General features: G+C 40.3%; 2 protein-coding genes across 3 annotated transcripts; both read left to right on the top strand.

Moving 5' to 3' along the window:
• The first annotated feature begins 1,471 nt into the window (after window positions 1–1,471).
• LOC146618095 (cytochrome P450 2K1-like) lies at window positions 1,472–18,817 on the top strand. Of its 2 annotated transcripts, none has more exons than XM_085372321.1 (9): window positions 1,472–1,726; window positions 1,847–2,009; window positions 2,096–2,245; window positions 2,340–2,500; window positions 2,605–2,784; window positions 3,377–3,518; window positions 3,688–3,872; window positions 4,061–4,202; window positions 18,636–18,817. In XM_085372321.1, exons 1-9 carry the CDS (start codon window positions 1,520–1,522, stop codon window positions 18,815–18,817), a joined length of 1,512 nt encoding a protein of 503 aa, XP_085228447.1. In that variant the 5' UTR covers window positions 1,472–1,519. The 2 variants fall into 2 exon arrangements, with proteins under 2 accessions (XP_085228447.1, XP_085228446.1); XM_085372320.1 differs by lacking the exon at window positions 18,636–18,817 and adding an exon at window positions 4,280–9,106.
• A 1,730-nt stretch (window positions 18,818–20,547) lies between these two features.
• Window positions 20,548–25,996, top strand: LOC146618094 (cytochrome P450 2K1-like). The gene is made up of 9 exons (XM_085372319.1): window positions 20,548–20,854; window positions 20,946–21,108; window positions 21,394–21,543; window positions 21,638–21,798; window positions 21,886–22,065; window positions 22,272–22,413; window positions 22,541–22,725; window positions 24,764–24,905; window positions 24,987–25,996. Exons 1-9 carry the CDS (start codon window positions 20,648–20,650, stop codon window positions 25,172–25,174), a joined length of 1,518 nt encoding a protein of 505 aa, XP_085228445.1. The 5' UTR covers window positions 20,548–20,647; the 3' UTR covers window positions 25,175–25,996.
• The last annotated feature ends 1,324 nt before the right edge of the window (window positions 25,997–27,320 follow it).

Raw genomic sequence — 27,320 nt, 5'->3', positions numbered from 1 at the left:
ATAAGGATCCATCGTCCCAACTGTGTTATTTAAAATACTTTCTGAGCGTTTCTCCTCAGGGGTTTGACTGTGACCGTGGCTATATGTAATCATTTCTCATGGCTTTTTTTGGTCTAAAAGTGATTCATGAATGGAAATGAGACTCTTTGCATTTACTAATGTGAGAGACTTCCGGATGGAGAGCTTGTGACAGAAGAATGTCAATAACAGAAGTATGTCAATACCTCATGTTTACGTCTAAAGGTACAGTTTAGTTTATTTAAACTGGGATGAACTAGTACTGCATTACCTGAAATGCTACCTAAATTTTTCACAATTTGAATTCTCTTTTTGGTCATAGAAGTGGCAGTTTATACAAAGTTGTCCTACCCTGTTGCCTGGATTTAAAATTTAGCCTAATTTTATTCAAATTAGTGTCTCCCCAGCCTGTCATGTAGTTCTTGTCTGCATGTTTCATGTTATCAAGCTTTTGTTAGCATGTCTACATCTCTCCATGTTTCCTGTTTTATTTTGAAAGTCTTGTTTCCATGGTCAGTGTGTTTAGTTTTGGCGTGTTTTTTTTCTTCTTCTTTTTTTCACGTCATAGTTCCGCATGCAGCTTTTCAGATTTATGTTCTCTTGTCACAGTTTATCTGAATTTATTCCCGGTTTAGATTTCAGTTTAGTTTTTACCCCAGCGCACTTTGCCTTGTTTTGTGTTCATGTATTGTCAGCCAAATAAATGGCTCACCTTTTCTTATACTGAGTTTACTCTCCTGTGTCTGTTTTTTGTTCCGCTTCACAAACACACCAGCTACGCGGCCGTGACTGTATCTGACCTTATTCTAGTGTTAGAAATTCTGTTTAAACAGTAATATATGGTTTGAAGTACCAAATGCCATTTGAAATATGATTTCTGTCTAACACATTACTATGGATGGAGTGCCAAAATAAATTAAATAAATACATCAATAAATAAAAATGGATTGCATTTATAATTTTTTTCAAGGCACCCAAAGCGCTTTATAATTCATTCACTCTCACATTCACACACTGATGCAGGCAAACCACAGTTGTAGCCACAGCTGCCCTGGGGCAAACCGACAGAAGCGAGGCTGCCATATCACGCCATCGGCCCCTCTGGCCAACACCAGTAGGCGGTAGGGTAAAGTGTCTTGCCAAAGCACACAACTACCAGGACAGAGAGAGCTGGGGGATCGAACTGGCAACCTTCCAGTTACAGATGATCTTCCCAACCACCTGAACCATGGTCTCCCCCAAATAGCAAATAGTTACTTGCTTGAAATCACAGGTCTTTCTGAGTAGAAAATCAATATCAGTATACAGCAAAGTAACAGCTTGCTAACAGTAATGATTCAGATTAACCTTTCTACTGCATTTTCCCACCCCCTTGTAGTGGATGTCTAGATTGGTCAACTAAGAAACAAAAAAAAGAAAGAAAAAGAACTTCAGTACCAAATGCTGGGTCAGTGAGTCGCTGTGTACAAAGAACTATCAGAGGACATTTTGTTTTATAATCATGGGGATATTAGATGTTTTTCTCCATTGCTTCAGTTACACATTCTTGTTGGGGGCTTTCACAGTTTTCCTGTTCATGTATTTATTCTCCCCTTCCAGTTTCAGTACCAAAAAACATGGTAAGGAGCCTCCAGGACCCAGACCACTTCCGTTGCTTGGGAACCTACTTCAGCTTGACCTGAAAAAACCCTACAACACATTACTGGAGGTGAGTTTGTTTTTGCATTACTTTTCTTTTAGGTGGTTTTCAAGATTCAGCTCTACAGGGAGCTGCCTACATTTGTTTTGTTGGATTTGTGTCAAAGAATGAACTTTTTTCTGTTCTTAGTTATCCAAGAAATATGGATCAGTCTTCACGGTCTATCTGGGAACTAAAAAAGTGGTGGTCCTATCAGGATACAAGACAGTGAAGGAGGCACTTGTAGACTATGATGACGTGTTTGGAGACAGAAATCCACCGGAGATCATGCGTGAACTTAGTCAAGGACATGGTATGAAAAGTGACTATTATGCTACAATAAATGTATTTTTCAGAATCTAGTGTTAGTTAAACTACTTTGTAAAAATTTCATTTCAGGGGTTGCGTGGTCCAATGGCGATTCATGGAAAGAAATGAGGCGCTTTGCACTGACTAACCTGAGAGACTTTGGGATGGGCAAGAGAGCATGTGAGGACAAAATAATTGAAGAATGTCAATACCTCATCGAAGTTTTTAAGAAATTTCAAGGTAAAACTAATCACATTGTGTTGAGTTTAGTAAATAGTAAATAAACTGACATTTTTTCTAAAGTTCATGTGCTATTTTATTTCTGTTGTAACAGGAGAAGCTTTTGACACAACCCAACCAGTTAACTGTGCAGTCTCTAATATTATCTGCTCCATCATCTATGGCAGCAGATTTGAATATAATGATCCAGAGTTTAAATCTCTGGTAGATCGGACAGCCAGAATTGTTAGACTTAGTGGAAGTCCCTCAATACAGGTATCAATTCCTATTTTTTGAAGCTACGGAATTTTTAAAAGTACATAAACTGTATCAATTCAACAATGTTATTTAATCCCAAATATAAATGTGATGATTCACAGATCTTCGACATGTTTCCATCGCTCTTCAAGTGGACTGCGGACAGAAATGAAATACACAAAATATTTTCTGCCAATAAGAAACAAAACCAAACCATCTTCAGTCGCTTAAAAGAGACTCTGAATCCCCAGATGGGCAGAGGCTTTGTAGACGCCTTTCTGGTTCGCAAACAAAATCTGGAGGTTGGCATCTCTATCATCTTTCAAGTTGGTGTTCATGAATGTTTCACTGAAGCTCAGGGTGAAACTTTGTTCCAACTAGTGAAAAAATCCCAATCAGTGGGCTAAAATTCCTCCACATTGATTGAAAGACATTATCAGAACTGCTTATTTAGAAGTGGTTGATTGCAGTTCTAGATGCAAAGGGTGACACAACCATTTGTTAGGTTTAGGTGGTAAATACTTTTTTGCACAGAACAAGGTAGGTTTGGATAGTTTTTCCCCTTCATAAATGAAATCATCATTTAAAACCTGTAATTCATATTTACCTGGGTAAATACAAAATACTTTGCCTAAAATTAAAGTTTTTTGATGCTCTGAAACATTTATGTGTGATAACTATGCATAAAAATCAAGAGGAATTCAACAAAGGGGAAAAATACTTTTTCATGGCACTGTATATAAGACATTATGTCTATTTGAATTCTTTAGAGGTATTGCCTACACAGGGATTGGAAATACATGTAAAATCAGTGTTGGATAACTTCTTTTTTTGTACTACTGAAGCCCCTTAAACTTTATTTTAGTGACTTTGCCGTTAAATGTCTATGTGCAGGAATCTGGGATTACCAACAGTCACTTCCATAATGAAAACCTTTTGATGACAGTCATGCATCTGTTTGCTGCCGGCACTGAGACAACATCAACTACACTGAGATGGGGACTTCTGCTTATGGCCAAATATCCAAAAATTCAAGGTGAGAAGTCTAAGTAATCCACAACTTGCATATGCCAATTATTGTTTTTACTGAAAACAGACCATCACAGAAACAAAATCTGATCTTCATGGAGTTTTCAAGTATGGTGAAGTGTTTTAGTCCGCCTCATAGGGATGAAATGTGTACACTGTTCTTGTTCATACTCCAGATGAGGTCCAGGAGGAACTGAGGAGGGTCATAGGAGATCGACAGGTGCAGGTTGCTGACAGGAAAAATCTGCCCTTCACTGACGCCGTCATCCATGAGACACAGAGACTGAGCAGCATCAACCCCACTGCACTTCCTCACAAAACCACCCGAGACATCACTTTTCAGGGTCACTTTATCGAGAAGGTAAGACTGAATAACACAGCTACTATGGAAAACAAAGCTCAACAAAATACTCAACAAAGCTGTGGCCCATCAGGTACTTGGACTGGTTGAGGATAATAAGGACTGTGTGTAACATAACTAATTACTATAAGACATTATTATTTAACATACAGGAGGCATTTTCAGTTTGTGTATTGTCATTTCTGCAGGGAACCACAATGTTTCCTTTCTTGACATCTGTCCTGCATGATCCCAATGAGTGGGAGAGACCACATAGCTTTTATCCTGCTCACTTCCTGGACAAAGAGAAAAAGTTTGTCAAAAGAGATGCTTTCATTCCATTTTCTGCAGGTTTGTGAGCTCCTCACTGTTAAGGTTACATCTGCTCACAGGAGAGCAATCAATTTTTCATGAATTCTCTCTTGCAGGTCGCAGGATTTGCCTTGCAGAGAGTCTGGCCAGGATGGAGCTCTTCCTCTTCTTCGCAACCCTCTTGCAGCATTTTCGTTTCACACCTGCTCCTGGAGTTTCAGGGGACGAATTAGATCTCACTCCAAGTGTGGGCTTAACACTCAGCCCTTCACCTCACAAACTGTGTGCTGTTTCCTGTATGTGATGAAGAGGTGTTCTTAACAAAGTTAAGGCCCAAGTGTAAGATTTCTAACATTTCCATTATTATTATTATTATTATTATTATTATTATTATTATTATTATATTGACAAAGTGGAGGGTAAAGTGATTCAGAACAAAATGGCAATGACCTCTTTCTGAGTTTCCTTTGTCCTAAATGCAAATATTGAGAACAAGGAGTTTTACAACAAGCCAGAGTTCAAAAAGCACCTCATCCATTTCAGTGGATCACTGCTAGACCATAAAACCCAGAAAAAATATGTGAAAGTCGTTTAAGTAACAAAAAGATGATAGGTGATGAATTCATAAATGTTAAAAGTTAAACTTTAAAGGGACAAAGCTTTCCATCGGAGAGCTGGGACAGCACTACCCCAACCCCTGAGTCCAAAACACCACCACAAAAGGCTTGTTGAGGTCAACCTGGATCAGGATGGGCACACATGAGAAATGTTGCTTCAGCCGATCGAAGGCTTGCTGAACGGAGGAGGACTACTGACACGACATGTGGAAGGCAGCAACACCGTTCAGTAGGCCGACCATGACGGCAATGTTCCTCAGCCTACGGCCTGGAAAGTGGCCAACGACGGTGTGCTAGGCGTGAACAAGCTGGCCATGCCAGCCGAGGAGGATGTGGACTGGATGATGTAGGCCCAGACGAGGCAGGACCAGACAAGGCAGGTGGAGCTGCAGTCAACGGTGTGGAAACTAGTGGTGTGTGATACTGCATATTTTGGTATCGATGCGATACCATGTATGTAGCCGGGTGGAAGTTCGATATTATGGGACATGCCACTGGATGGCACTGTTTTTCTTTTGGGGTACCTCTGAGAGCGGAAGGGATCATGGGGATCTACGGAGACATGCATGAGTGCTAGCTTGCATTGGTTTTATGTGGGTGTGCAATGCCTTTTTTCGCTGCGTGATCTGTTTTGAACGCAAAGTGTGCAACAGTTAAGGCACCAGGAGTAGCTGCCACCAACTTCGCCGTTCGTCTCAGAGGGATCCATATTCCGTTTTCTGCTGGATTAATGCACTGAGAAGCCACTACAGTTATTTTTGCACTGCTAAGTTTTGTTTTATTTATGTTTGGGTTTATATCAGACACGAAATGACGCTAGATGTCCTTGAGTTCCAGATGCTGATAAAGTTGGGGAAATAACCTGCAGTAGCAGTGGGTTACCAGAGCACAAAGCTGTTACTGGATAGGAGCTGTCTGTAACAATTTTATTTCTTTATTTTTACAACCTTGTTATTTTCTTCTGAGCACTTACTTCATCATTCAGATTAAAAGAACCCCAAAGATAATCTGTGTTCTGGACTGGTTAATTTAGCCAGGCTACATGTAAATACAGGCCAGTATCACCGATACAAATCTCAACAAATCTCATTTTCATGATCTCAAGCGTTTTTTGTGATGTTTCCTTTTTTATTATTAAATACTTAAAACCCAGAACATATTTGGCACAAAGTTTGTAATTAAATAGAAAACGCTTATAGAAAATGAATATTATCAATATTTATTAGAAAGATTTTTAATAAAAAGTCTACGCAAACCTCGACGACCTGACTGTTTCGTCTTTGCCAAAACCACAGCATTGCAAACAAGTCCGGAACTTAAAGTTTAGAATCGATCTCACCAGGCTAGTATCGATCCGATGCCGACCTGGTATTGGTACAATCGATATGTGGATCGATCCACTCACCACTAGTGGAAAATGCAGCTGCAGGTGACAGTGTGGAAACTGCAGGTGGTGGTTGTGACCAGGAGATATTTTATTTTGTATTCTTATGATCACAGTTATAATTAGAAGTATCAATCATTAATCATTTACCATTGTGGAATCTGATGACAGTATAATCTTTGTTTTATATCTATGGTAATCTGAGTAAAGATTAATGTATGCAGGTTATCATCATTGTAATCAAGTCTCAAATGGTATCCACAGCATTGTATTCACCGTCCATAACTGGAGGGTCCAGCAGGACCTTGTTCTAATTCATTTGCAGGCCTACATCAGAACATGCACATAGAGAGTTATGTAAACACGCACGTTCACCCTTATTTACACAGGGAGGTCATGTCATGACATTCTCTAGTTGGACACACAGGCTCACAGAACTGCACAACATGACATGTCACACACTTGTTTTTCTCTAAAGTATCATCTGATGTTTGTATAAGGAGAACTTTGGACTATGGGGAGACTGTTATCATTTCCAGTAAGGTCTAACTGTGTGATGTCATCATGGGTTATATAAGCATGGGGAACGGTCTACTCTTTGGAGATCTGTGGCTGTACGCTTGTCTTCCCATGCTTCTGTCTTAGAAGTGTGTAATAAAATCACTATTTTTGTCACCTACACGGACTCGGCTGTTTTTCCTTCTTACCCAAACTGAACCAGACGTAACAACTTGGTGCCGAAACTCCGGTTGGGGAGGAGGGGAGCTTGCAGCTATCGTGTGGGTGACAAACAGGGGCGGAGGCCAGCAGCCTATCTGAGTGACGCCAGGCGACATAAGAAAAGGTGAGTGCCACCTGTTGATTTTTATCCAAAGGCGCTATATTGGAAGTTAAAACTAAATTTAATTAAATAATATTCACTCGGTCTGGGCTTCTGGCGTTGGTCCATAGTGATCTTGTGTAATTAGTTTTAAAATAGGGCATAGTAGTCTGACTAAATTCATTGCTGTTTATTTTGGGGGTGAATTTTGAGTTAAGAAGTTATGTGTTTAAGTTAATACGGTTTAAGGTGTGTGGAAACAAATAGATACGGTTTAAGAGGTTAAATGTGGGTTGACTGGGAATGCCAGCCAGTCAATCGGTAGTGTAGGGATAATTTGGTTTTAATAGGGTAGCAGAGACGGTCTCGGGCTTCAGATAATTAAACGGGGGGGCTGAGAGCTCACCGTGAGGCTTTTAAAAAAGTAAATTCGTTTAGGACTGAGAAGCTAGGCTCTCTAAGAATGCAGTTTGTTCAGCAGGTGGCGCTGACACCTGACCGCGGACGCGTGGTTAGGCTTTTGCCCGGTTTTGGCCTCCCGCTGGGGACTTGGGACTCCCGGTTAATTGGCCAGGTAATCTATGAGTGATTGCCTTCTACTGCATTGATTGATTAAGAAGGTTAGACCTGGCTGCATCCTATCTAAACGTTGGGCACACTGAGCTTTAAGTAAAGCCAAAAGCGTGAACTGTGATGTGTCACGTGGCCGGTGGAGCTCCGTGTTTTCCTGGCGGGGAAGTAGTTTTAAAAGTAATTAGAATTTAGTAATTTGACCGTTCTTCAAGGCGGCGTACTTGAAACGGTAATTGATCAGCAAGAGCCGGGCTCTGGGCTGAAAGATGCTTTTAAATTAGTGGAAAAATTTAGGAACACCAGCAGAGAAATAGAGAAGAGAAGTTGTTCTGGCATATGGTGTTTTCTTAGGAATTCGAGCGCTATCGGGAGGGCGTTCCCGAGGTGTGTATTGACCAGCAAGGCTAGGCCTGGGCTATAGGTGCTTTTAAATTAGTCAAAAAGTTAGGTGTAACCTCTTCTAGCATATGACGTCTATGCGGGCCCGTGTGTATATTGTATATAAATTACCCGTGTGTGTGGGTGCATTTAAAAGTGTAAATTGTATAAACTGTTTTGTGTTGTTGAATTTCTTCTGTGTGGATCCAGAGTGTGAAAAAACGATTTGATTTGAGAACTTTGTGTGATTGCTGGGAGATTTTTTAGTTGGGTCGTATTTCTTCTCTACCTGGAAAAGGCAGAGATCTGTGCTTCATTTGATGTTGTGTAAATAAAGCTTTTAAAAGTTGGTTGAGTCTCTCGTATAAGGAGGGAAAACGGTGCATGGTAGATTGTCTGGATTATTTTTGTATGTGAAAACTTTGTAGTTGTTAGGGAAGTGAATGTGAGAGTGAATTTTCGCTGGCTTTGCGTGCTTAAAACTGTTGCAGTGGACGTTTGTGAAGTTTTGTTGTGAAAGGACGATTAGAGTGTGTGTGTGTGTAGGTGTGTCTGTGAGAGAAAGACAAGGTGGGGGCCGAGTACTGTGTGTGTGTGACTTTCTGCATGACAGAAGAGGAAGGAGAAGTAGGTCAGTTGATTTTCTGTGAAATAATAATAGTCAAGAAAAAGGGAAAACAATAAAGTGTGGAAGTGTGAGTGAGATATTGTCTCTGACTGGGGAAGCAGTGAGAGTAGAGGTCACCATATTCCCCTGCTGGACACAAGAGAGAACATGATTTGGAGTGTTGTGGAGGAAAATGATTAGTAATAACATCAAGCAGTTTTTGTGTTTGCAGTCAAGAACATATGAAATTTTTACTTGTGGGGTTTAAAGTTAGTAAAGAGTTAAATCTACCCTCCTCAAGACTAGGAGTGAGTGATAAATACGGGAAATGAAGCAGGATTTATAAGGTCTTCAACTGATCCTTGGTTCAGTTCAATAATTTAGGCAGTTATGTTTATACAAATACTAAATGTATGTTTAGTGTCTTCATACAGGTGTTTTTTCTTAACCTGGAAACCTGAGTACGGCAGCAGAAGACAGGCCAAGCTTTGGCTAAAAATTCACGGCTGGACACCAGAGTTGTCCCCACCCCTCCCGGAAAAAAAAAAAAAAAAAAAGAGAGAATGAAGTTTTAGGCAGTTGCTGAACTGCTCTGGGTGCTGTGTCCCTGAATCTCACCAGTGTTAACCTCTGGCGGAAGACATGGAAAAAAGGAAAAGATGTTCCTGGTAAATGACTGAAACAAATAAAACCACACACAGCCAGAGAAAGGTATGAGAAGTGTGAGGAACAGACACATGTGCGTGTTAGAGAAATGTCTCATTTGAGAAAAAGTTAAATTAACCCATATACAGACGCACCCATACATGCAATGAAGAAACAGCTTACATACATGTGCACGTACATGCAAGATTAAAGTAGCGACACTTAACATACACCTGTTTTTTAAATGATATAGTTTATACATTACTGATAAATAAACTCTCTGGGTTGCAGGACAACAACTTAACGTCAAAAGACAAAGGCACTGGTCTGATGATTAAGTGAGGACACGACAAATTTAGTGGTTAAAAGGGTCGAATTGGGACATGTTTTGTTGATTGTTTGAGACAAAGGACTACTGAATGGTAGAAAATTCCTTTTTAGGTTTCTAAACAGGATCTTAAGAATTTTAACACGTACCTGTGTTGTCCTGTCAACTTGGGGGGTTATGAGTTGATTATGTGGTGAGAAAAAACAAAAAAAAAAAAAAAAAAAAGGGGGGAAGGGAGATCTCGTTGTTTCTCCCCTCTCGGGATAACACAGCCAACACAGCACAGCCAACACAACATCATTTTCCTGTTCGCCTGTTTTGTTTTGTTTTTGTTTTTTCTGAAAGCCGAAGCTGACCTGGACTCCTACCCTCCCCGCTATCATCGTTGCCCTCTCCGCGACTATCTTTGACCCTTTGACCCCTGAAGGCCACAGCAGCTGGACTCACAACAACAACTTGAGGATGTCAACAGTGCTGCAAAAAAGCGATCTCATGCAGCAGAGACGGAGAGCACTAAACCTAAAGCCCGTTTCACTACACGGGGGAAATTCCCAGACTGCGTCAGCTGACAGAGCTGTGACGAGACGCACATTAAGCCCGGAGGAAAAGGGAGGGTGAGCAAAAGAATGCTGACCTCTGAGAAGAGCCGAACAGCAGAGCTGCAGAAGGCCGTGGAGCAAAGTAAGGACAACATAAACAGACTCCAATCTGACGTGGAAGGAAAAGACTCTGAGGTTTTTGCCCTCAGTAAGAGCTCAAGGCATCAGAGCAGAAACTGAGCATGGCTCCGGAGGAGCTGGCTGCTAATTGAACCCATCACTCAGACTTGGAGTCCCACATACAGGACTTGAAATCAGGCGGAAGCTTGCTGGAGCAGGAGGTCGCCAGACCTGATGCAAAGCTCCAACAGCAGGAGCAAGCCCGGAAGGAGCTACAGAAGCAAAAGGGTCAAGTTACAAGGAGAAGATGCAGGCAGCTGCAACAACGGATGCAAACAGACCCAAAGAGGAGGGCAGGACCTCAGGGCATGCTTCAGGCCGCTGGTTTACCTGAACTACAGAACAGGAAGGTGATGAACACAAACACACAAACACACACTTCTGCATCCGCCGACTTAGAATGAAGAGAAACACACACATGAACACTTATGCACTCGTTGAGTGAGTGAAAACTGATACACACCCATGCACCAAAATCAAAATGTTGATTCAATTCACTAAGAAGTGACACACAATGCTCCAGCTGCTGCAATGAAGAATGCTTTACTGACAAAGGCTCAATGCTGCACACAACAAAGTCAAATATAGAATTTGCTATAATAATAAGCCCAGAGGGCATTTGTGTGGTCTGGGGAGCAGAGTCCGGAGCGGTTTGGTTATGAAAACGATGCCTGTGTGAGATATCTGGGGCTTAAGGCCTCGACTCAATTGTTTACTGTACACCAAAAAGAAAAGAAAACAGCCTGAGCAGTGATGCAGAGTGAAAACGATGAATTAACAGTGTGAGTCTTATTTCAGAGCGCCACATCATTGTGATGGAGATTTAATAAAAGGAGGAACACACGGACAAAGAAGAAGAGAAAGGGGGGGCAGCCCTTGAGCACGATTGCCTGAGGTATTAAAGTTCTGTACTAAATTCTGGTTTCCAGTGTGAGAAAAGTCACGCAGTGCCAGTAGTAGAGCTAGGTTGAGTGATGATTCTAAATTACTGTAAGTAAATCATCGTACACCCGTTCAAGTTTCATGATAACGGGGATCTAGACTTTGTTGAACCCTAGGCAATTTGAACAGGTAAGATTTGAGTGAATAAAAGTTATTGAATAAGTGTTGAGGTAAACTGGCAGAATTAAGAGAACTAAAACATTTCAAGAGCTCAAATTACTTAATATGGAAACGGTTCAATTTTGTTTCACGAACACAAAAATATATAGGTGTATGAATATGAAAAGGTTGAGGTGGTGTTGATTTGACTCTGTTTAGGTTTAGGTTTGGCATTTTTACTGATAGGAGGAATATTCAGTGACAAGTCCTAAGACCCGGGCGTCTGCATTTTTGTTTTTGTTATCTTTCATTTTATTTTGTTTTATATTTTGAACAGTGCACTGATTTTTGTTTGTGAATCTTTTCTTTAAGCAGATCTGCACATCGGAAATTACAAGCGTTACACGTCGGCGAGAAAATTGTTGTGAGTGAGTTTCTCCGCATTGAAATTGGCTCTGGAGGAAACCACTTATGGGGACAATTAGAAAATGAGAGTCCCTGCCCAAAAAAGGATTCAGCGAGGTAATCCGATCTCAAGTTCTTCTTTTTCTTTTTGAAATGAGCTCATTTTGCTGAGGGCGGAAATCTAAATGCGGCGATGGTTTCTGCTATCAGCAAAGAAAGAAAAAATGGATGAATGAATGAATGGATGAAAGACTGGAAATAAAACAAACGGACTGACTGGTAAAAGCTGACAAGACTTGACTACGACTTAAGGTTAACCTCCACCGAGATAGAACAAGAGGGTGGATGAATTTATGTGTGATTCTTTTTACAGGAAATCTTTTTATAGCACCTCTGGAATGTGGATGGGCTGCTAATGTTTGCTTTGCTTTGGTGAGAAGGGTGCAGTAGAAAACAGACAAGTGACATGGAAACAAGTAATAATAACAAATAACTAATTTGGGGACAGTTTAATCTAGAGCCCACTAACTGGCCATTAGGGGCTCTCTCTCTCTCTCTCTCTCTCTCTCTCTCTCTCTCTCTCTCTCTCTCTCTTGGAGTAACATTGCCCAAAGGGTGAATAAAGCAAATTGCGGCAATAATAGTGATTTAATGATTGGAGAAACCTGAACATGATACTTGTCTGTTGTGCTGAATCTTTTATTACTCTTATGATTTGCAGGTGGTTGTAAATAAGCTGTTTGCTTTAACAGGTTTGCTTTTTAGCTGAATTGCAAAATACAACTAGAACGATTAATTGAGACTAATCGCAACTAACCGGAAACTGAGGAGGTTCTATATAAGGAAGAACTAAAACAGGTATAAAGTGCATTTGATCTTTAATTGCAGGTGTGACCATGAAGATTTTTGGTACGTATTGCAGGTTGTTGCTCATTATTGAAGTGTGCTCATAAAGGCAAAAAGCTATATAGGGGGTCTATGATTTGGTTTGTGTTTTAATAATTTAGGTATGGCAAAATTAAAGGTTTTTAGACAATTTACGGGACCAGTGAGAAGCATAATTAGATGATCAGAAACTGAGTACTACACTTAAGTTGGAATTAAGAATGCCCAATTTGTTTGAGGTCTGTTGTTCACTTTTATACACACATTGCAAATGTGCTTATAAGGAGACGGGATGGTCCAGTTGACGAAGGATCGGATTGATATATTGGAGGTATTGACTTCAAGTGAAGAGGGTTAAATGCATGCACGCTTACACACATAGAATCGGAATCAGAATCAGAATCAGATAAATCAGTCACATAGGCATAGCATAGGATTGGAATGAACAAAGTCAACAACATTAGGTTAGGAGAGCCAGCGAGGGAGATGTGTTGGCTTTCTGTCTCTTGCAGAGAAAGGAATAGACACCAGAACAATGAGGTCTCGGGGAATGCTTGGATGAGACGTGAGCGGAGAGGCGTCAGGGATCATCTTGAGCAGAACAGCGGAAATGGCACAGAGAGCTGTGCTACTGAGCTTCCAGGAGAAGGAGGGAGCGTGCCAAGCTCCGGAAGTAATAGTTCTGTTTCCGGTGGTCTCAAGGTGAATGAGCAGAGGGGAGCTCAGGGAAAAGCTCATTCCAAGTCACAACACGGGTGGTAAAACAGAGGCAGAATAATCCTCTGCAACGTGGCTAGCTCACTCAGTAGTCTACCTGGGGAGCTGAAGAAAGAAGAATCCGAGGGCGTTTCTTCACTCCAAGAGGAGGTGGTAAAGGGCCTGAAGCGTGACAGGCTGAAACTCGAGTCTGAAGCTAAAAGAACAGCTGGGTTGTGGGAAAATTGGAAAACAACGGAGGTGTTGGGGTTGATAAGTGTCATAACGTGTTTGTTTGGTTTGGAGACAAATCCTGGTGTGAGTTGGGCTGGCAAGCCAGCCCAAAGAGGAGGAATGTGACCAGGAGATATTTTATTTTGTATTCTTATGATCACAGTTATAATTAGAAGTATCAATCATTAATCATTTACCATTGTGGAATCTGATGACAGTATAATCTTTGTTTTATATCTATGGTAATCTGAGTAAAGATTAATGTATGCAGGTTATCATCATTGTAATCAAGTCTCAAATGGTATCCACAGCATTGTATTCACCGTCCATAACTGGAGGGTCCAGCAGGACCTTGTTCTAATTCATTTGCAGGCCTACATCAGAACATGCACATAGAGAGTTATGTAAACACGCACGTTCACCCTTATTTACACAGGGAGGTCATGTCAGGACATTCTCTAGTTGGACACACAGGCTCACAGAACTGCACAACATGACATGTCACACACTTGTTTTTCTCTAAAGTATCATCTGATGTTTGTATAAGGAGAACTTTGGACTATGGGGAGACTGTTATCATTTCCAGTAAGGTCTAACTGTGTGATGTCATCATGGGTTATATAAGCATGGGGAACGGTCTACTCTTTGGAGATCTGTGGCTGTACGCTTGTCTTCCCATGCTTCTGTCTTAGAAGTGTGTAATAAAATCACTATTTTTGTCACCTACACGGACTCGGCTGTTTTTCCTTCTTACCCAAACTGAACCAGACGTAACATGGTACTGCAGGCAATGGCGTGGAAGCCACAGGTGATGGAGCAAGTGGTGGCAGTGCAGTCAATGGTGTGGAAGCCGTAGGTGGAGGATCTGGTGGCGCTGATGGCTGGATGAACTCCCTGGAGCCTCCAACAGAGACAGACAACTGAACGGGCCACTCCGATCCTCCAGCGGAGACAGCTGGTTCCGTTCTCCAGAACCCCCCAGTGGGAACAGAAGCAGGACCAGCAGGTGCGGAGACCCCTGGCAGCGACAAAACAGAACCAGCAGGCGTGGAGTCCTCTGGCAGCGATGATATGGCAGGAGGCCACTGTTATACTCGGAATTTGTTTTTAAAACCATGACTAGCCCTCCACTTCTACCTCAGCCCAGTCAGATGAAGATGTTCACACAACATGGCAAAACTGCATCTGAGACTTGACATCACACAGATGCACACAGACACGGATTCATAGTAAATGATGTCAGATGGTTTGAGCATGAACTGAGACTGCAGTTTGGGAAAGGCCTTGGTGGGGACTGTCACCAAACTGAGAACAAATGGCATGTAGTGCTTGCAGGGCAGACAGAGAACCTGAAGGGCCGTGCAACAAGGAGTGGGCTCACTTCTTAAAATTCTTTCCAAGTAATACATGCTTGGCACTGGTAATGTTATTAGAAAACAAAGCAAACAGTTGTATGCCTATATGCAAATGATAATCAGTTGTGTTTATCCATGAGGTCAGATCAAATCAAATAGTTAAACTATAGAATTAGCTTGAAAAGATAAAGGTCTGGATCACCACTATGTTTCTGTCTCTTACAGTTTTTGCCCGTTGCTTGAACACATTTGGCAAAACGTCGCTCATTGTGCCAAAACTCTAAACACAAGTAAACACGACACAACACTGGGAAATATACCATACACATCTGTGCCAAAATGAAACTCCACTCCCAAAACCTAAACTCTGCTGTCAAAACCTAACATTCCTCTGTCAAAATGTAACTCTGTTGACAAAATGACACATACTTGCATCATATGCAAACACTTACAGATCAGGGGGAACACACTAGTCTTCTTTACATAAAACACTGCAGTCCTTGATTTCCATTGTGTATTCAGAAGGCACATTTACAGGAGACACATTTCCAAACAACCAAAAACGCAAATAGACCTACTCAATAGTGTACATCGCAGTACCATGAATTCAGATAAAGCAAAAAAAAAAAACCACAACACAATAATACTGCAATAGAAAAAACACTATACTGTAAACACAAAAAACCATGACAATTGTGCATAAGTGGGCTCATGGATCCCGCCGTCTGTTGGGGTCTGGCCACAGGACCTCATCAACATCGCAAGCAGTGTCCTCTCCCGCTGGGCACCGGGGAAAATATCCTCTTGCATGTCGAAACCCTGTCACTGTTCCTCTCGAATGGGACTCTGTAGAGCTGCTTCATGGTGATGCTGAGTTTACCCAAGATGCGTCTGATGGTGGTGATGCTCACATGGTTTATGTTGCTGAACACTCGCCTGTCTGCAAGTATTTTCCGTCGTAGCTGGTGGAGACGGATGGCATTGTCTGCCCTCACTAGGTCCACAACGGCAAGTTCCTGCTGTTGTGTGAACAGGCGTTGCCGTCCTCCCCCAGAAGGTCTTCGGGTCATTCTGGAGGAATACAACCACATATTGTCATCGGTTTGCTTATTTTTCTTACAGTACTTTACTGTATGTACTGTGTCATCCACTGTACAACACTGTACTTCAATATAAGGAATCAGCCACTTTGGCTGCAAAAGGAGCATTAGCACCCCGTACACTTGATATGGTAATGTGATATACTGTAGAACAGTGCTATGAAACCATCTGAGTAGAACAGAAGGTATGGAGGTGAAGACAGACCTGTTTTCTAGTCGGAATGTTCGTATTACAGATGCCACTGTGAAGCGGCTTAGATGTGGGTGGACTCTCTGCCCAGCTTCCCTCATAGTCAGGCCATGGTTGATGACATGGTCCACCAAAGTTGCTCTTATTTCATCAGAAATATGGGTCCGTTCATGGCCTCTTCGGCCTTCTCCTCCTCTTCCTCCTCCTCCTCTACCTCTTCCTCTTCCTCTTGCTCTCCCTCCATCCATGCTTGCAAAGTTCTTGAAATGGCTACGCTGAGGGCTTTTTGTAGTTAGCTAATTGGTGTTCGGTTTTGCAAGTACGTGCCTTCAGGTGTGTATTTGAGTGGTTGCAATTATCCGATGTGTTTTGTATTTTGGATACATGTGTTTTCCGAATGGCACCCTGAGATTTCATTTTGTGAGCGAAGTGTCTTATGTATGAAATAGAGTGTAGCATGCAGGACCATGTGTGTTGCATAAAGGGGTAGGTGTGTTGCATAAAGGAGTAGGAGTGTTGCATAATTGGTACTGGGGTGCAAAGCAGCGCTTTTGTTTAAGGTATGGGTACATGTGTTTGAGGTATGGTAACAAAAGCTTCACGTTGTGTTACTTTAGTCTGAGCATGGGTTTATAGTGTTCAAGCAACGGGCAAAAACTGTAATTCAGACTAAACTAAAGAATCTGACTTGGCCAGGATATGCTCTTTAACAGTGATTATAGACTCTAAACTGCTTCCCTGTCATATGAAAAAAGGCCTCAAAGCCAGAATTAAAATAATTTGACTATGCAAGCTCCATCGTGTCTTAAACTCTCTCAGAGTGCAGGCTTACTTGAGGTTCCTAGAGTTTCCAAAAAAAGAGAGTAAGAAATGCCATCATCTCGCAGGCTCCTCTGTTGTGAAGCCAGTTCTCAGCAAGACCTGAATTTACAATATACAACACCTAAAGATGAACTTTGTTGTGAAGCAACATGATTGTAGGGTCTACCCTAAAATATAAAGCGCCTAGAGGTTTGGCGCTGTAGAAATAAAATTGAATTGAACCTAAGTGAATTTAAATTAATCTGAAAATTAAAATGCAATTACAGTTTTTGCCCGTTGCTTGAACACTATAAACCCATGCTTAGACTAAAGTAACACAACGTGAAGCTGTTGTTACCATACCTCAAACACATGTACCCCTACCTTAAACAAAAGCGCTGCTTTGCACCCCAGTACCAATTATGCAACACACCTACTCCCTCATGCAACACACATGGTCCTGCATGCTACACTCTATTTCATACATAAGACACTTCGCTCACAAAATGAAATCTCAGGGTGCCATTCGGAAAACACATGTATCCAAAATACAAAACACATCGGGTAATTGCAACCACTCAAATACACACCTGAAGGCACCTACTTGCAAAACCGAACACCAATTAGCCAACTACAAAAAGCCCTCAGCGTAGCCATTCCAAGAACTTTGCAAGCATGGATGGAGGGAGAGCAAGAGGATATTTACCCCGGTGCCTAGCGGGAGAGGACATTGCTTGCGATGTTGATGAGGTCCTGTGGCCAGACCCCAACAGACGGCGGGATCCATGAGCCCACTTATGCACAATTGTCATGGTTTTTTGTGTTTACAGTATAGTGTTTTTTCTATTGCAGTACTATTGTGTTGTTGTTGTTTTATTTGCTGTACCTGTATTCATGGTACTGCAATGTACAGTATTGAGTAGGTCTATTTGCGTTTATGGTTGTTTGGAAATGTGTCTCCTGTAAATGTGCCTTCTGAATACACAATGGGAATCAAGGACTGCAGTGTTTTATGTACAGCAGACTAGTGTGTTCCCCCTGATCTGTGAGTGTTTGCATATGATGCAAGTATGTGTCATTTTGTCAACAGAGTTACATTTTGACAAAGGAATGTTAGGTTTTGACAGCAGAGTTTAGGTTTTGGGAGTAGAGTTCCAATTTGGCACAGATGTGAATAGTATATTTCCCAGTGTTGTGTCATGTGTACTTGTGTGTACAGTTTTGGCACAGCGAGCGGGGTTTTGCAAAATGTGTTCAAGCAGTGGGCAAAAACTGTAATAGAAAATTAAAGCTGGGCTGAAAATTTGTTCAGCTTCACCCTTTATGAATATTGGAAGATGTGTCAAGGTAAATGATTCTGATTCTTTCCAATATTCATCTTCATCTGGAAGCAGTTTTCTGTCATAAGAAGCATGTCCATTTTCTTTGATTTCCATATGAGTTATATACAATATAGAAAGCATTTTCAGTTTGTGTTTTGTAATTTCATCAGGGAACCACGTTTTTTTCTCTCTTGACATCTGTCCTGCATGATCCAGAGGAGTGGGAGAAACCACACAGCTTTTACCCTGCTCACTTCCTGGACAAAGAGAATTAATTTGTCAAGTGAGATGCATTCATTCCCTTTTCTGCAGGTTTGTGAGCTCAACTATCACTGTTTAGGTTACATTGATGAAAGTAGTTCTCTCTTGCAGGTCGCAGGATTTGTCTTGGAGAGAGTCTGGCCAGGATGGAGCTCTTCCTCTTCTTCACCACCCTCCATTTCCATTTCACTCCTGCACCTGGAGTTTCAGAGAATGAATTAGATCTGACTCCAGCTGTGGGTTTTACTCTCAGCCCTTCACCTCACAAACTGTGTGCTGTTTCCAGAATGTGAGGAACAGATATTCTCTAAAAACATATCTTGCTCTGGTTAAAAGATTCACCTCAGTTGTGTCATGATCCTGGGCCATGTTGGCCCAGCAGTCTTAGTATTCATGTCTTTTTGTATTTTGTTCCTTAATTGATTTCCCCTTGTGACTTTTATCCCCTGTGTGCCCCTCTATGTATCTGTGAGCCCTCGTCTCCCCTCATGTTTTATTCCATGTTTTCCCCAGCCTGTTATGTCTGTGTTCTCCCCGTGCTCTCTCTCCTCCTGTCTGAACCTCTGTGTACTTCCTGTTTTACTTTGACAGTCTCCTGTCAGTGTTGCATTTACTCCTGCCGTGTCTTGTTATGATTATCAGTGTCACCGGTGTTCCCCGTGTGTTCCCACTTCCCTCGTTAACCCTCTGTGTATTTATGTCTGCGTCTCCCTCAGTTTGGTGTCGTGTTCTCCCTCATGCTGTGTGCGATTCTCCCCGTGTCTCCTGGTATGCATTATAATTAGCTTTTCCCAGTTTAGTTTTGTATTGCTTGTGTTCTATTTTCCAGCAATAAAGCTGTGCTTTTGAGTTCAAGTTCTGTCCCCGTGAGTTTGCGTTTGGGTCCAATCCCCGCCTGCCACACAGCCGAAACATGACAAGTTGTTTCCAAAATGATCTGACTCCAGTTGTGGGCATTACTCTCAGCCCTTCTATTCACAAATTATTTGCTGTTTCCCAAATGTGAGGAAGAGATGCTCTTTAAAAGCTGTTGTTGCCCTGTGAAAATAAATCAGCCCAGTTTTTTTTCAGAATATTGCCTTCTGTCATTTTGTGTCCTTTATTTCAGAGTCACTGATTTACAAAATGTTTAGTTAATTTGCTCCTTTTTGTTTCAATGTAATTTTATTAGCCCAGTCTCATGTAGGTAAAGATGTCACATTTGCCTGTTTGCTTTAGAACAGTCTCTGAATAGCTGTCTGTAAAGTTTTGACTGACAATAAAGGCAGAATGTTTTGATCACTTAAAAATGCTACATCAGCACATGTATCATTTTCTCACTTGCTCTTAAAGATAATAATAATAATAATAATAAATGTTATTTATAAAGCACCTTTCAAGACACCAGAGGACACTATACAATAGATAAAAACACATAATAGAACAATGGCAAAAGCACAAGATAAAATTAACAAACAGTGGGTTGACAGTGAATATGCAGATTTGAACAGATGGGTTTTGAGTTTTTAACTGGGGGAGAAAACCAATGTTTCTTATATCTGGGGGTAGAGAGTTCCACAGCCTGGGAGAAATGTTCCCTCTAATTTTTCATGTGTCTGAAGCGAACACACAAACTCCCTGAGCGGTCCCTTGGACCACTGTGAGCAACAGCAGACATGTGCACTGTGGTCACACCAGCATCGAATCCATCCAAGTTACATGGTTTATTAATCAAATTACAGCATTTACGTTTATGTTAGACTACTTTTAATTAAGTGCTTTAGTCTATTTACAATGAAAATTTTAAAAAAATCTTCATATATATATATATATATATATATTTAAATATATAACATCTTACGGTTGCAGCTGAGCTTGTGGTTGTACATAGAAATGTCCTTCTAGTTGCTTCAGATCCAAGTACAATTTTAATATTTGCATATTTGCACAGTCCAAAGTACCAGTTTGTTCACAGTAATGGTTTACTAGGTCGTTCATTTGGAACCTTTCTACTAAATCATCCCACCCCCTAGTACTTATTGTCTAGATTGGGCACCAAAGAAAAAATCTAGTTTAGTACCAAATGCAGAGTCAGAGAGTGTCCCTGTAAAAAGAACTCTCAGTGGATATTTGGTTTGAAAACCATGGGGATATTAGATGTTTTTCTCCATTGCTTCAGTTACACATTCTTGTTGGGGGCTTTCACAGTTTTCCTGTTCATGTATTTATTCTCCCCTTCCAGTTTCAGTACCAAAAAACATGGTAAGGAGCCTCCAGGACCCAGACCACTCCCCTTGCTTGGGAACCTGCTGCAGCTGGATCTGAAAAAACCCTACAACACATTACTGGAGGTGAGGTAGTTTTTGTATTATTTTTCTTTCAGGGTGTTTTGTAGATTCAGCTCACCAGGTAACACATTTGCCTTTGTTTTTCTGTCCCTAGTTATCTAAGAAATATGGATCAGTCTTTACTCTCTATCTGGGACCCAAAAAAGTGGTGGTCCTGGCAGGATACAAGACAGTGAAGGAGGCACTTGTCGACTATGATGACGTGTTTGGAGACAGAAATCCACTGGAGATCATGCGTGAACTCACTCAATCACATGGTATGGAAAATGACTATTATGTAGGGTTGCTATTTTTTTAACTATGAAATAAGAGACACTCTGTTATGTCAGAAACACAATGCACAACCCTCTGGACATAGTGTAAATATGCAGTGTATGTGACATTACAAGTAATGGTCAATATATGTGACATTTAAGGTAGACTAAAAGGACGAATCAGTTGGCAACCCTAATATTATGCTACAATAAATGTATTTTTTCACACAGTTACACTTTGAGGTTAATCTATCTTAGGTAAACTATTTTGTAAAAATTTCATTTCAGGGGTTTTGTGGTCCAACGGCGATTCATGGAAAGAAATGAGGCGCTTTGCACTGACTAACCTGAGAGACTTTGGGATGGGCAAGAGAGCATGTGAGGACAAAATAATTGAAGAATGTCAATACCTCATCGAAGTTTTTAAGAAATTTCAAGGTAAAACTAATCACATTGTGTTGAGTTTAGTAAATAGTAAATAAACTGACATTTTTTCTAAAGTTCATGTGCTATTTTATTTCTGTTGTAACAGGAGAAGCTTTTGATACAACCCAACCAGTTAACTGTGCAGTCTCTAATATTATCTGCTCCATCGTCTATGGCAGCAGATTTGAATATAATGATCCAGAGTTTATACTTCTGGTAAAGAGAACATCCAGAATTGTTAGACTTAGTGGAAGTCCCTCAATACAGGTATTAATTGCTACTTTTTGAAGTATATTCACTGACAGTATTATTTATTTTGCTTTGCATAAAGCATTACTTTGTCAACTTTGACAGATCTTTGACATGTTTCCATCGCTCTTCAAGTGGACTGGGGACAGAAATGAAATACACAAAATATATTCTGCTAATAAGAAACAAAACCGAGCCATCTTCAGTCGCTTAAAAGAGAGTCTGAATCCCCAGATGTGCAGAGGCTTTGTGGATGCCTTTCTCGTCCGCAAACAAAATCTGGAGGTTGGCATCTCTATCATCTTTCAAGTTGGTGTTCATGAATGTTTAACTGAAGCTCAGGGTGAAATTGTGCATGTTCCTGCCCAAAACTGTAGCTGTGTGTTCATAGAACTTTGAAATGTATCTGAAACCTCTGTTGATTTGCAACTCAACTAAACTTTAGGATTAGAATGATTTGAGTGACTTTTCTGTTAAATGTCTATGTGCAGGAATCTGGGATTACCAACAGTCACTTCCATAATGAAAACCTTATGATAACAGTCATGAATCTGTTTGCTGCCGGCACTGAGACAACATCAACTACACTGAGATGGGGACTTCTGCTTATGGCCAAATATCCAGAGATACAGGGTGAGAAGACTAAGTAAAAAAAGACAAGATCAAGTGAACCACAAAGCTTTTATGTATTTATTTAGTATAAGTGAAGTGTTTTAGTCAGGTAATGGGGATGTGTCCACTGCACTCTTTTATGCTTCAGATGAGGTCCAGGAAGAGCTGAGGAGGGTCATAGGAGATCGACAGGTGCAGGTTGCCGATAGGAAAAACCTTCCCTTCACTGACGCCGTCATCCATGAGACACAGAGACTGAGCAGCATCATCCCCACTGCACTTCCTCACAAAACCACCCGAGACATCACTTTTCAGGGTCACTTTATTGAGAAGGTAACACTAACACACTTACTATGGAAAACCGAAGATATACCAAAGAAATATCTTGATGGAAAAAATAAATGCAATATGAACAATGTCCTTTCAAGTTGGGGCCATGATACATGACGACAGGCAGGTCAGCCTAAATGCAGACAAAGGCATAGGCATTGCTTCTACTGATTTACCTGTCAGCAGGAAACTGAAGCTTACAGGGAGGTTGGCAGGAAAACTGCTCCCAGCAAAAGAAAGCTTTAAAATCATACAGGCAAGAATTACACAAGTTATCGTAAAAAAACAACTAAAAAACAACAAAAGCACCTTGCAAAACTTTGTAAAATGTGAAACTGGAGAATAGATTATGTGCCTTTTAGTGTGCTGTTCTGTTTTTCGTGATAATATTGTACAGATTCACAATGCTCTTTTTCTTTTAGATATTTTTTTCTGGCAATTTTGCCTTTATTGGATTATGTAGCAGTTAACGTAGACAGGAAACTGGGAAGAAAGAGGGGAAAGACACACAGCAAAGGGCTGCAGGTCAGACTCACACCTGAGCCTTCTTTCTCCAGCCGTGTAGCTGCCTGCTCACCCACTGAGCTAAAGTGGCACGCCAACAATCCTCCTTTTAAAACAGCATGTAAAAAAGAAGCTAAAGTGAGTGCAGAACCAATTAATAATTATAAAGAACAGAAAAAAGCAAAATGCATATGATGGATTCTAGTTTGAACACTCTGGAGACAAAGTAAGAGAGGCAAAGTTGAGATTGTTTGGACATATGCAGAGTGGGGGAATTAAGGATTTTGGACAATGGTGAAGACAGAGCAGCCAGGCAGGAGGAAAAGATGAAGACCACAGAGAAGATGTATTTAAATAGTGAAGAAGGAGGACATGCAGAAGGTTAATGTGAAAGAACAGGGCGCTAAAGGGAATAGCTGAAAGGAAAAAAAAAGAGGAAGTTGCCTGCTGTTCACAATAATATTAGAAAAAAAGTGCAAGAACGACATGCAGGCCATCAAACGCATTAAGTAAATAAATGCTGATTAATTTGACAAAAGACACCATTATAAAGGATTACATCAGAGGGAAGGCTCAGGCTGAGCAGTTTAGAGACAAATTCAAAGAGCCAAGATTGAGATTATTTATACATTTGTTTGAGGAGGGATATTAAGCATGTTGGACAATGGTGAAAAGAGAGCAGGCAGGAGGAAACATGAAGATAGCAGTGCAGGAAGACATGCAGGAAGACAGTGTGACAGAAGAGGGCGCTAAAGGCAGCAGATGAATAATAAAAAAAAAAAAGAAGAATTACAACACTGTTATAGAAGAATGCAAGTATTTTCACCAATATGCTGCTGATCACAGCCTATATGCAAAGGGAAAAAAATGCTGATCAATTAATCTGTGTTGCAGCTAATCTGGATTTGTATTTCCCTCTTGTCTGGATACCCAGCTGATTCAAATACTCCACCTTGAGTAATAAACTGTGATTTTCTGGGGCGACCGAAAAACAAATTTAAAGTTAAATAACAAAATGTCCTTTTACTACCATAAAAATATAGAATATAGAATTTTTTAGTAATTACACAATGGAAAATGTATCGAATTTTATGGTAGAATAAATTAAAATAAATGGGAAATTATGTAATGAAATATCACCCATAAAAAAGTTTAAAAATATATATATATATACTGTTGTTAAACTAGTAACTGGATTTGTATTCTACAGTGTTTTTGATTGTACTGTAAAAGGGGTTGTCATGTCTATCTTTACTTAAGTAGAATGTATATTTAATATTTCTTCACTGTTAAAAAGGTATTTAACATAAAACTATTGAATTTACCCTTTAAAGATATTCTGAAAATGGCTTGTAACATACTGTTAATATCAAGTATTAACATGTCTGATCATGCTGATCAGACAGCCATTGACCATAACCCCCCTCATTACCTTTGCTAGAAGAAGTTTGACATTAGTAACATAAGTAACTTCTGTAAGCTATTAAAATGTATCATATAAAAAGCATTTTCAGTTTGTGTATTGTAATTTTTGCAGGGAACCACAGTGTTTCCTCTCTTGACATCTGCCCTGCATGATCCCAACGAGTGGGAAAGACCGCACAGCTTTTATCCTGCTCACTTCCTGGACAAAGAGAAAAAGTTTGTCAAGCGAGATGCCTTCATTCCATTTTCTGCAGGTTTGTGAGCTCAGCCATCACTGTTTAGTTTACTTTGACTCACAAGAGAGCCAGAAATGTTTCATGAATTCTCTCTTGCAGGTCGCAGGATTTGCCTCGGAGAGAGTCTGGCCAGGATGGAGCTCTTCCTCTTCTTCACCACCCTCCTTCAACATTTTCGTTTCACTCCTGCACCTGGAGTTTCAGAAGAAGAGTTAGATCTGACTGCAGTTGTGGGCATTACTCTCAGCCCTTCACCTCACAAACTATGTGCTGTTCCCTGTATGTAAGAAGGAGGCAGTCTAAACAAAGTTGTCCTATCTTCTCAATCCTTTTATAAAAATGAGTTCTTTTGGGTAGTTTCTTGTTTGGTTGGGGGTTTTTTTTATCAGCCCTTTATTTCATTTCTACAACATTTCAATCCTCCGATTTTTATGAAAATATGAGCATATGGTTCTGTTTTTAGTTATCATAGTTATCATAGGCATATGGATCGGCCTTTACAAACTAATGAAGCCCAACTCATTGTAACCATTTGGGCTTCATTGATACGTGTATGCTTTTGCATGAGCTGGAGATGGGCACCCTTCTTTGCCAAGGTTGTTAATCTTGTCAAACTGCATGACACACTGACAGACAGAGAAGACTGAAAATGACCATTCTGCAGATCCAACATCTAGAACATGGAGAGTGGAATATGAAAACAAATCTAACCAGTTAACCGGCATTTTACGTCCCAGGGCCTAGCTAATAAGAAACAATGTAAATAGGCTGAACATTCACGTTTTCGCACAGGCTTGGATTTTTTTTCCCCTTAATAATAAAACACAGAAACTTTAGAAAATGCACTTTGTATTTACTTGTGTAAACAGCACTGCCGTTTCACTCCTGCACCTAGCATTTCAAAGGATGAACTCCAACTAGTACCCTCATTCCTTCACCTCACAAACTTGATGCTATTTCCTGCGTGTGATGAAGTTGCATTTTTTTCCAAAGTTGTCCTACCCTGACGCCTGTCAAGGAATTCAGCCTTTAGTGCTTTCTGTTTTTTTCTATTCTTTGTTATTTCAGAGAAGCTCACATGAAGTGCGAAATGAAATAAACTGATTTTGAAGAACAAGACTGCCTTTTCTTCTTACCTGTAAATCTCCACCTTGTTCTTTGGTGAGAGGTCCAAATGGTCCTGTTTTATGTAGTTTAGCATCACACAAATGGATCATATACTAGTATAGAGACATATGAGAGGAATGAAGTGATTTATTTTGAAAGTGTTTTAATGCAGATATGCTCATCCTCCATCAGGGAAGTAACAACAAGACAAGAGACAAGTTTTTTTTGTTTTTTTTTTTTGTCATAGTGTACCTGTCCATGGTTAACGTTTTTATTTAAAGAATATTCATTTCAAAAACAATTCAATTCAAAGCAATGTTCAACTTTGAGATATGAGATCTTTTATAAATATTCATGACATATTTTTATGCAGTATCTATAATTTGAAGAAAGTATCTGTCGTTATTGTAGTGTTAGAAATTCTGTTAAAACAGTAAGACATAATTTGATGTACCAAATGCCATTTGAAATGTGATGTCTGTTGACTGAAAAAGAGCGAAACCTAGGTTGCTTGGGTTTAGTTACTTTCTTGCAATCATTGGGGTGACCACACAGGTGTACAAGTACACAGGAAAATACACCTGAGATTTAAAAAGAAAGCTATGTCCTAAACTGTAACAGCTTAACTCTATATTGTATTTATTTCTTATAATTTAATACAAACTTGGGTTTTGTGATTTAAATAAAAATAAAAAGTATTTATATATATATATATATATAGAGAGAGAGAGAGAGAGAGAGAGAGAGAGAGAGAGTGAGTTCTCATAAATCACATTTAGTGAGAAGCAGGATAAGTAATGCCTTAGCTGGCATCTTTCAAGCCGGTGAAGCTTCTCTAAAAAAAGAGATGACATCTGGGAGACTACTAGGGCCTTACAAACAGCCAGAGGTTGGATTGTGTCAGTATTTCTGTTTTTAGTCATTATCATTTCACTCAAATACATTCATTGCTTGATAATATTTGAGCAGTATGCTGTTTTATATGTAAGTGGAATTCATACAGAATCTTTCTACTGTATTTTTCCACCCTCGTCTGCTGGCTGTCTACAGAAAAAAAAAACTTTAAACCAAATGCTGCTCATCTATTTTATCTCCTCTTCCAAGAGTCCACCTATAGCTGCCCCAGAGGTGAATTCACTTTTTCCTGTCTATGCATTATACATTTATCTAGACAAGACTAAGTGCTTTAAGAAAAGCAACCAGCTTTTAATTTCCTGGACTTGTGGTCATAGAAGAAAACCTGTGTCTTCTTAGCAGTTCTCACACTAAGAAGTGACTATTGTGATAGCATATGAGTCCCAGGGACTGTATGTGGTGAAGAGGTGT

The sequence above is a fragment of the Diplotaxodon limnothrissa genome, linkage group LG15 (assembly GCF_057381915.1).
Source record: "Diplotaxodon limnothrissa isolate DT_005_m linkage group LG15, D_limnothrissa_male_GT1.1, whole genome shotgun sequence".
Lineage (NCBI taxonomy): Eukaryota > Metazoa > Chordata > Actinopteri > Cichliformes > Cichlidae > Diplotaxodon > Diplotaxodon limnothrissa.
The sequence above is the reverse complement of the archived record's forward strand: the minus strand, read 5'-3'. Positions and strand labels throughout refer to the sequence as shown.

Excerpts from the sequence above, each read along its gene's own strand:
- LOC146618094 (XM_085372319.1), top strand. The coding sequence starts at position 20,648 with ATGGGGATATTAGATGTTTTTCTCCATTGCTTCAGTTACACATTCTTG. Across the intron at positions 22,066-22,271 it reads TCCGCAAACAAAATCTGGAG|GAATCTGGGATTACCAACAG; the intron begins GTTGGCATCTCT and ends GTCTATGTGCAG. Across the intron at positions 22,414-22,540 it reads CAAATATCCAGAGATACAGG|ATGAGGTCCAGGAAGAGCTG; the intron begins GTGAGAAGACTA and ends TTTATGCTTCAG.
- LOC146618095 (XM_085372320.1), top strand. The coding sequence starts at position 1,520 with ATGGGGATATTAGATGTTTTTCTCCATTGCTTCAGTTACACATTCTTG. Across the intron at positions 2,246-2,339 it reads AGTTTTTAAGAAATTTCAAG|GAGAAGCTTTTGACACAACC; the intron begins GTAAAACTAATC and ends CTGTTGTAACAG. Across the intron at positions 4,203-4,279 it reads TTTCATTCCATTTTCTGCAG|GTCGCAGGATTTGCCTTGCA; the intron begins GTTTGTGAGCTC and ends TCTCTCTTGCAG.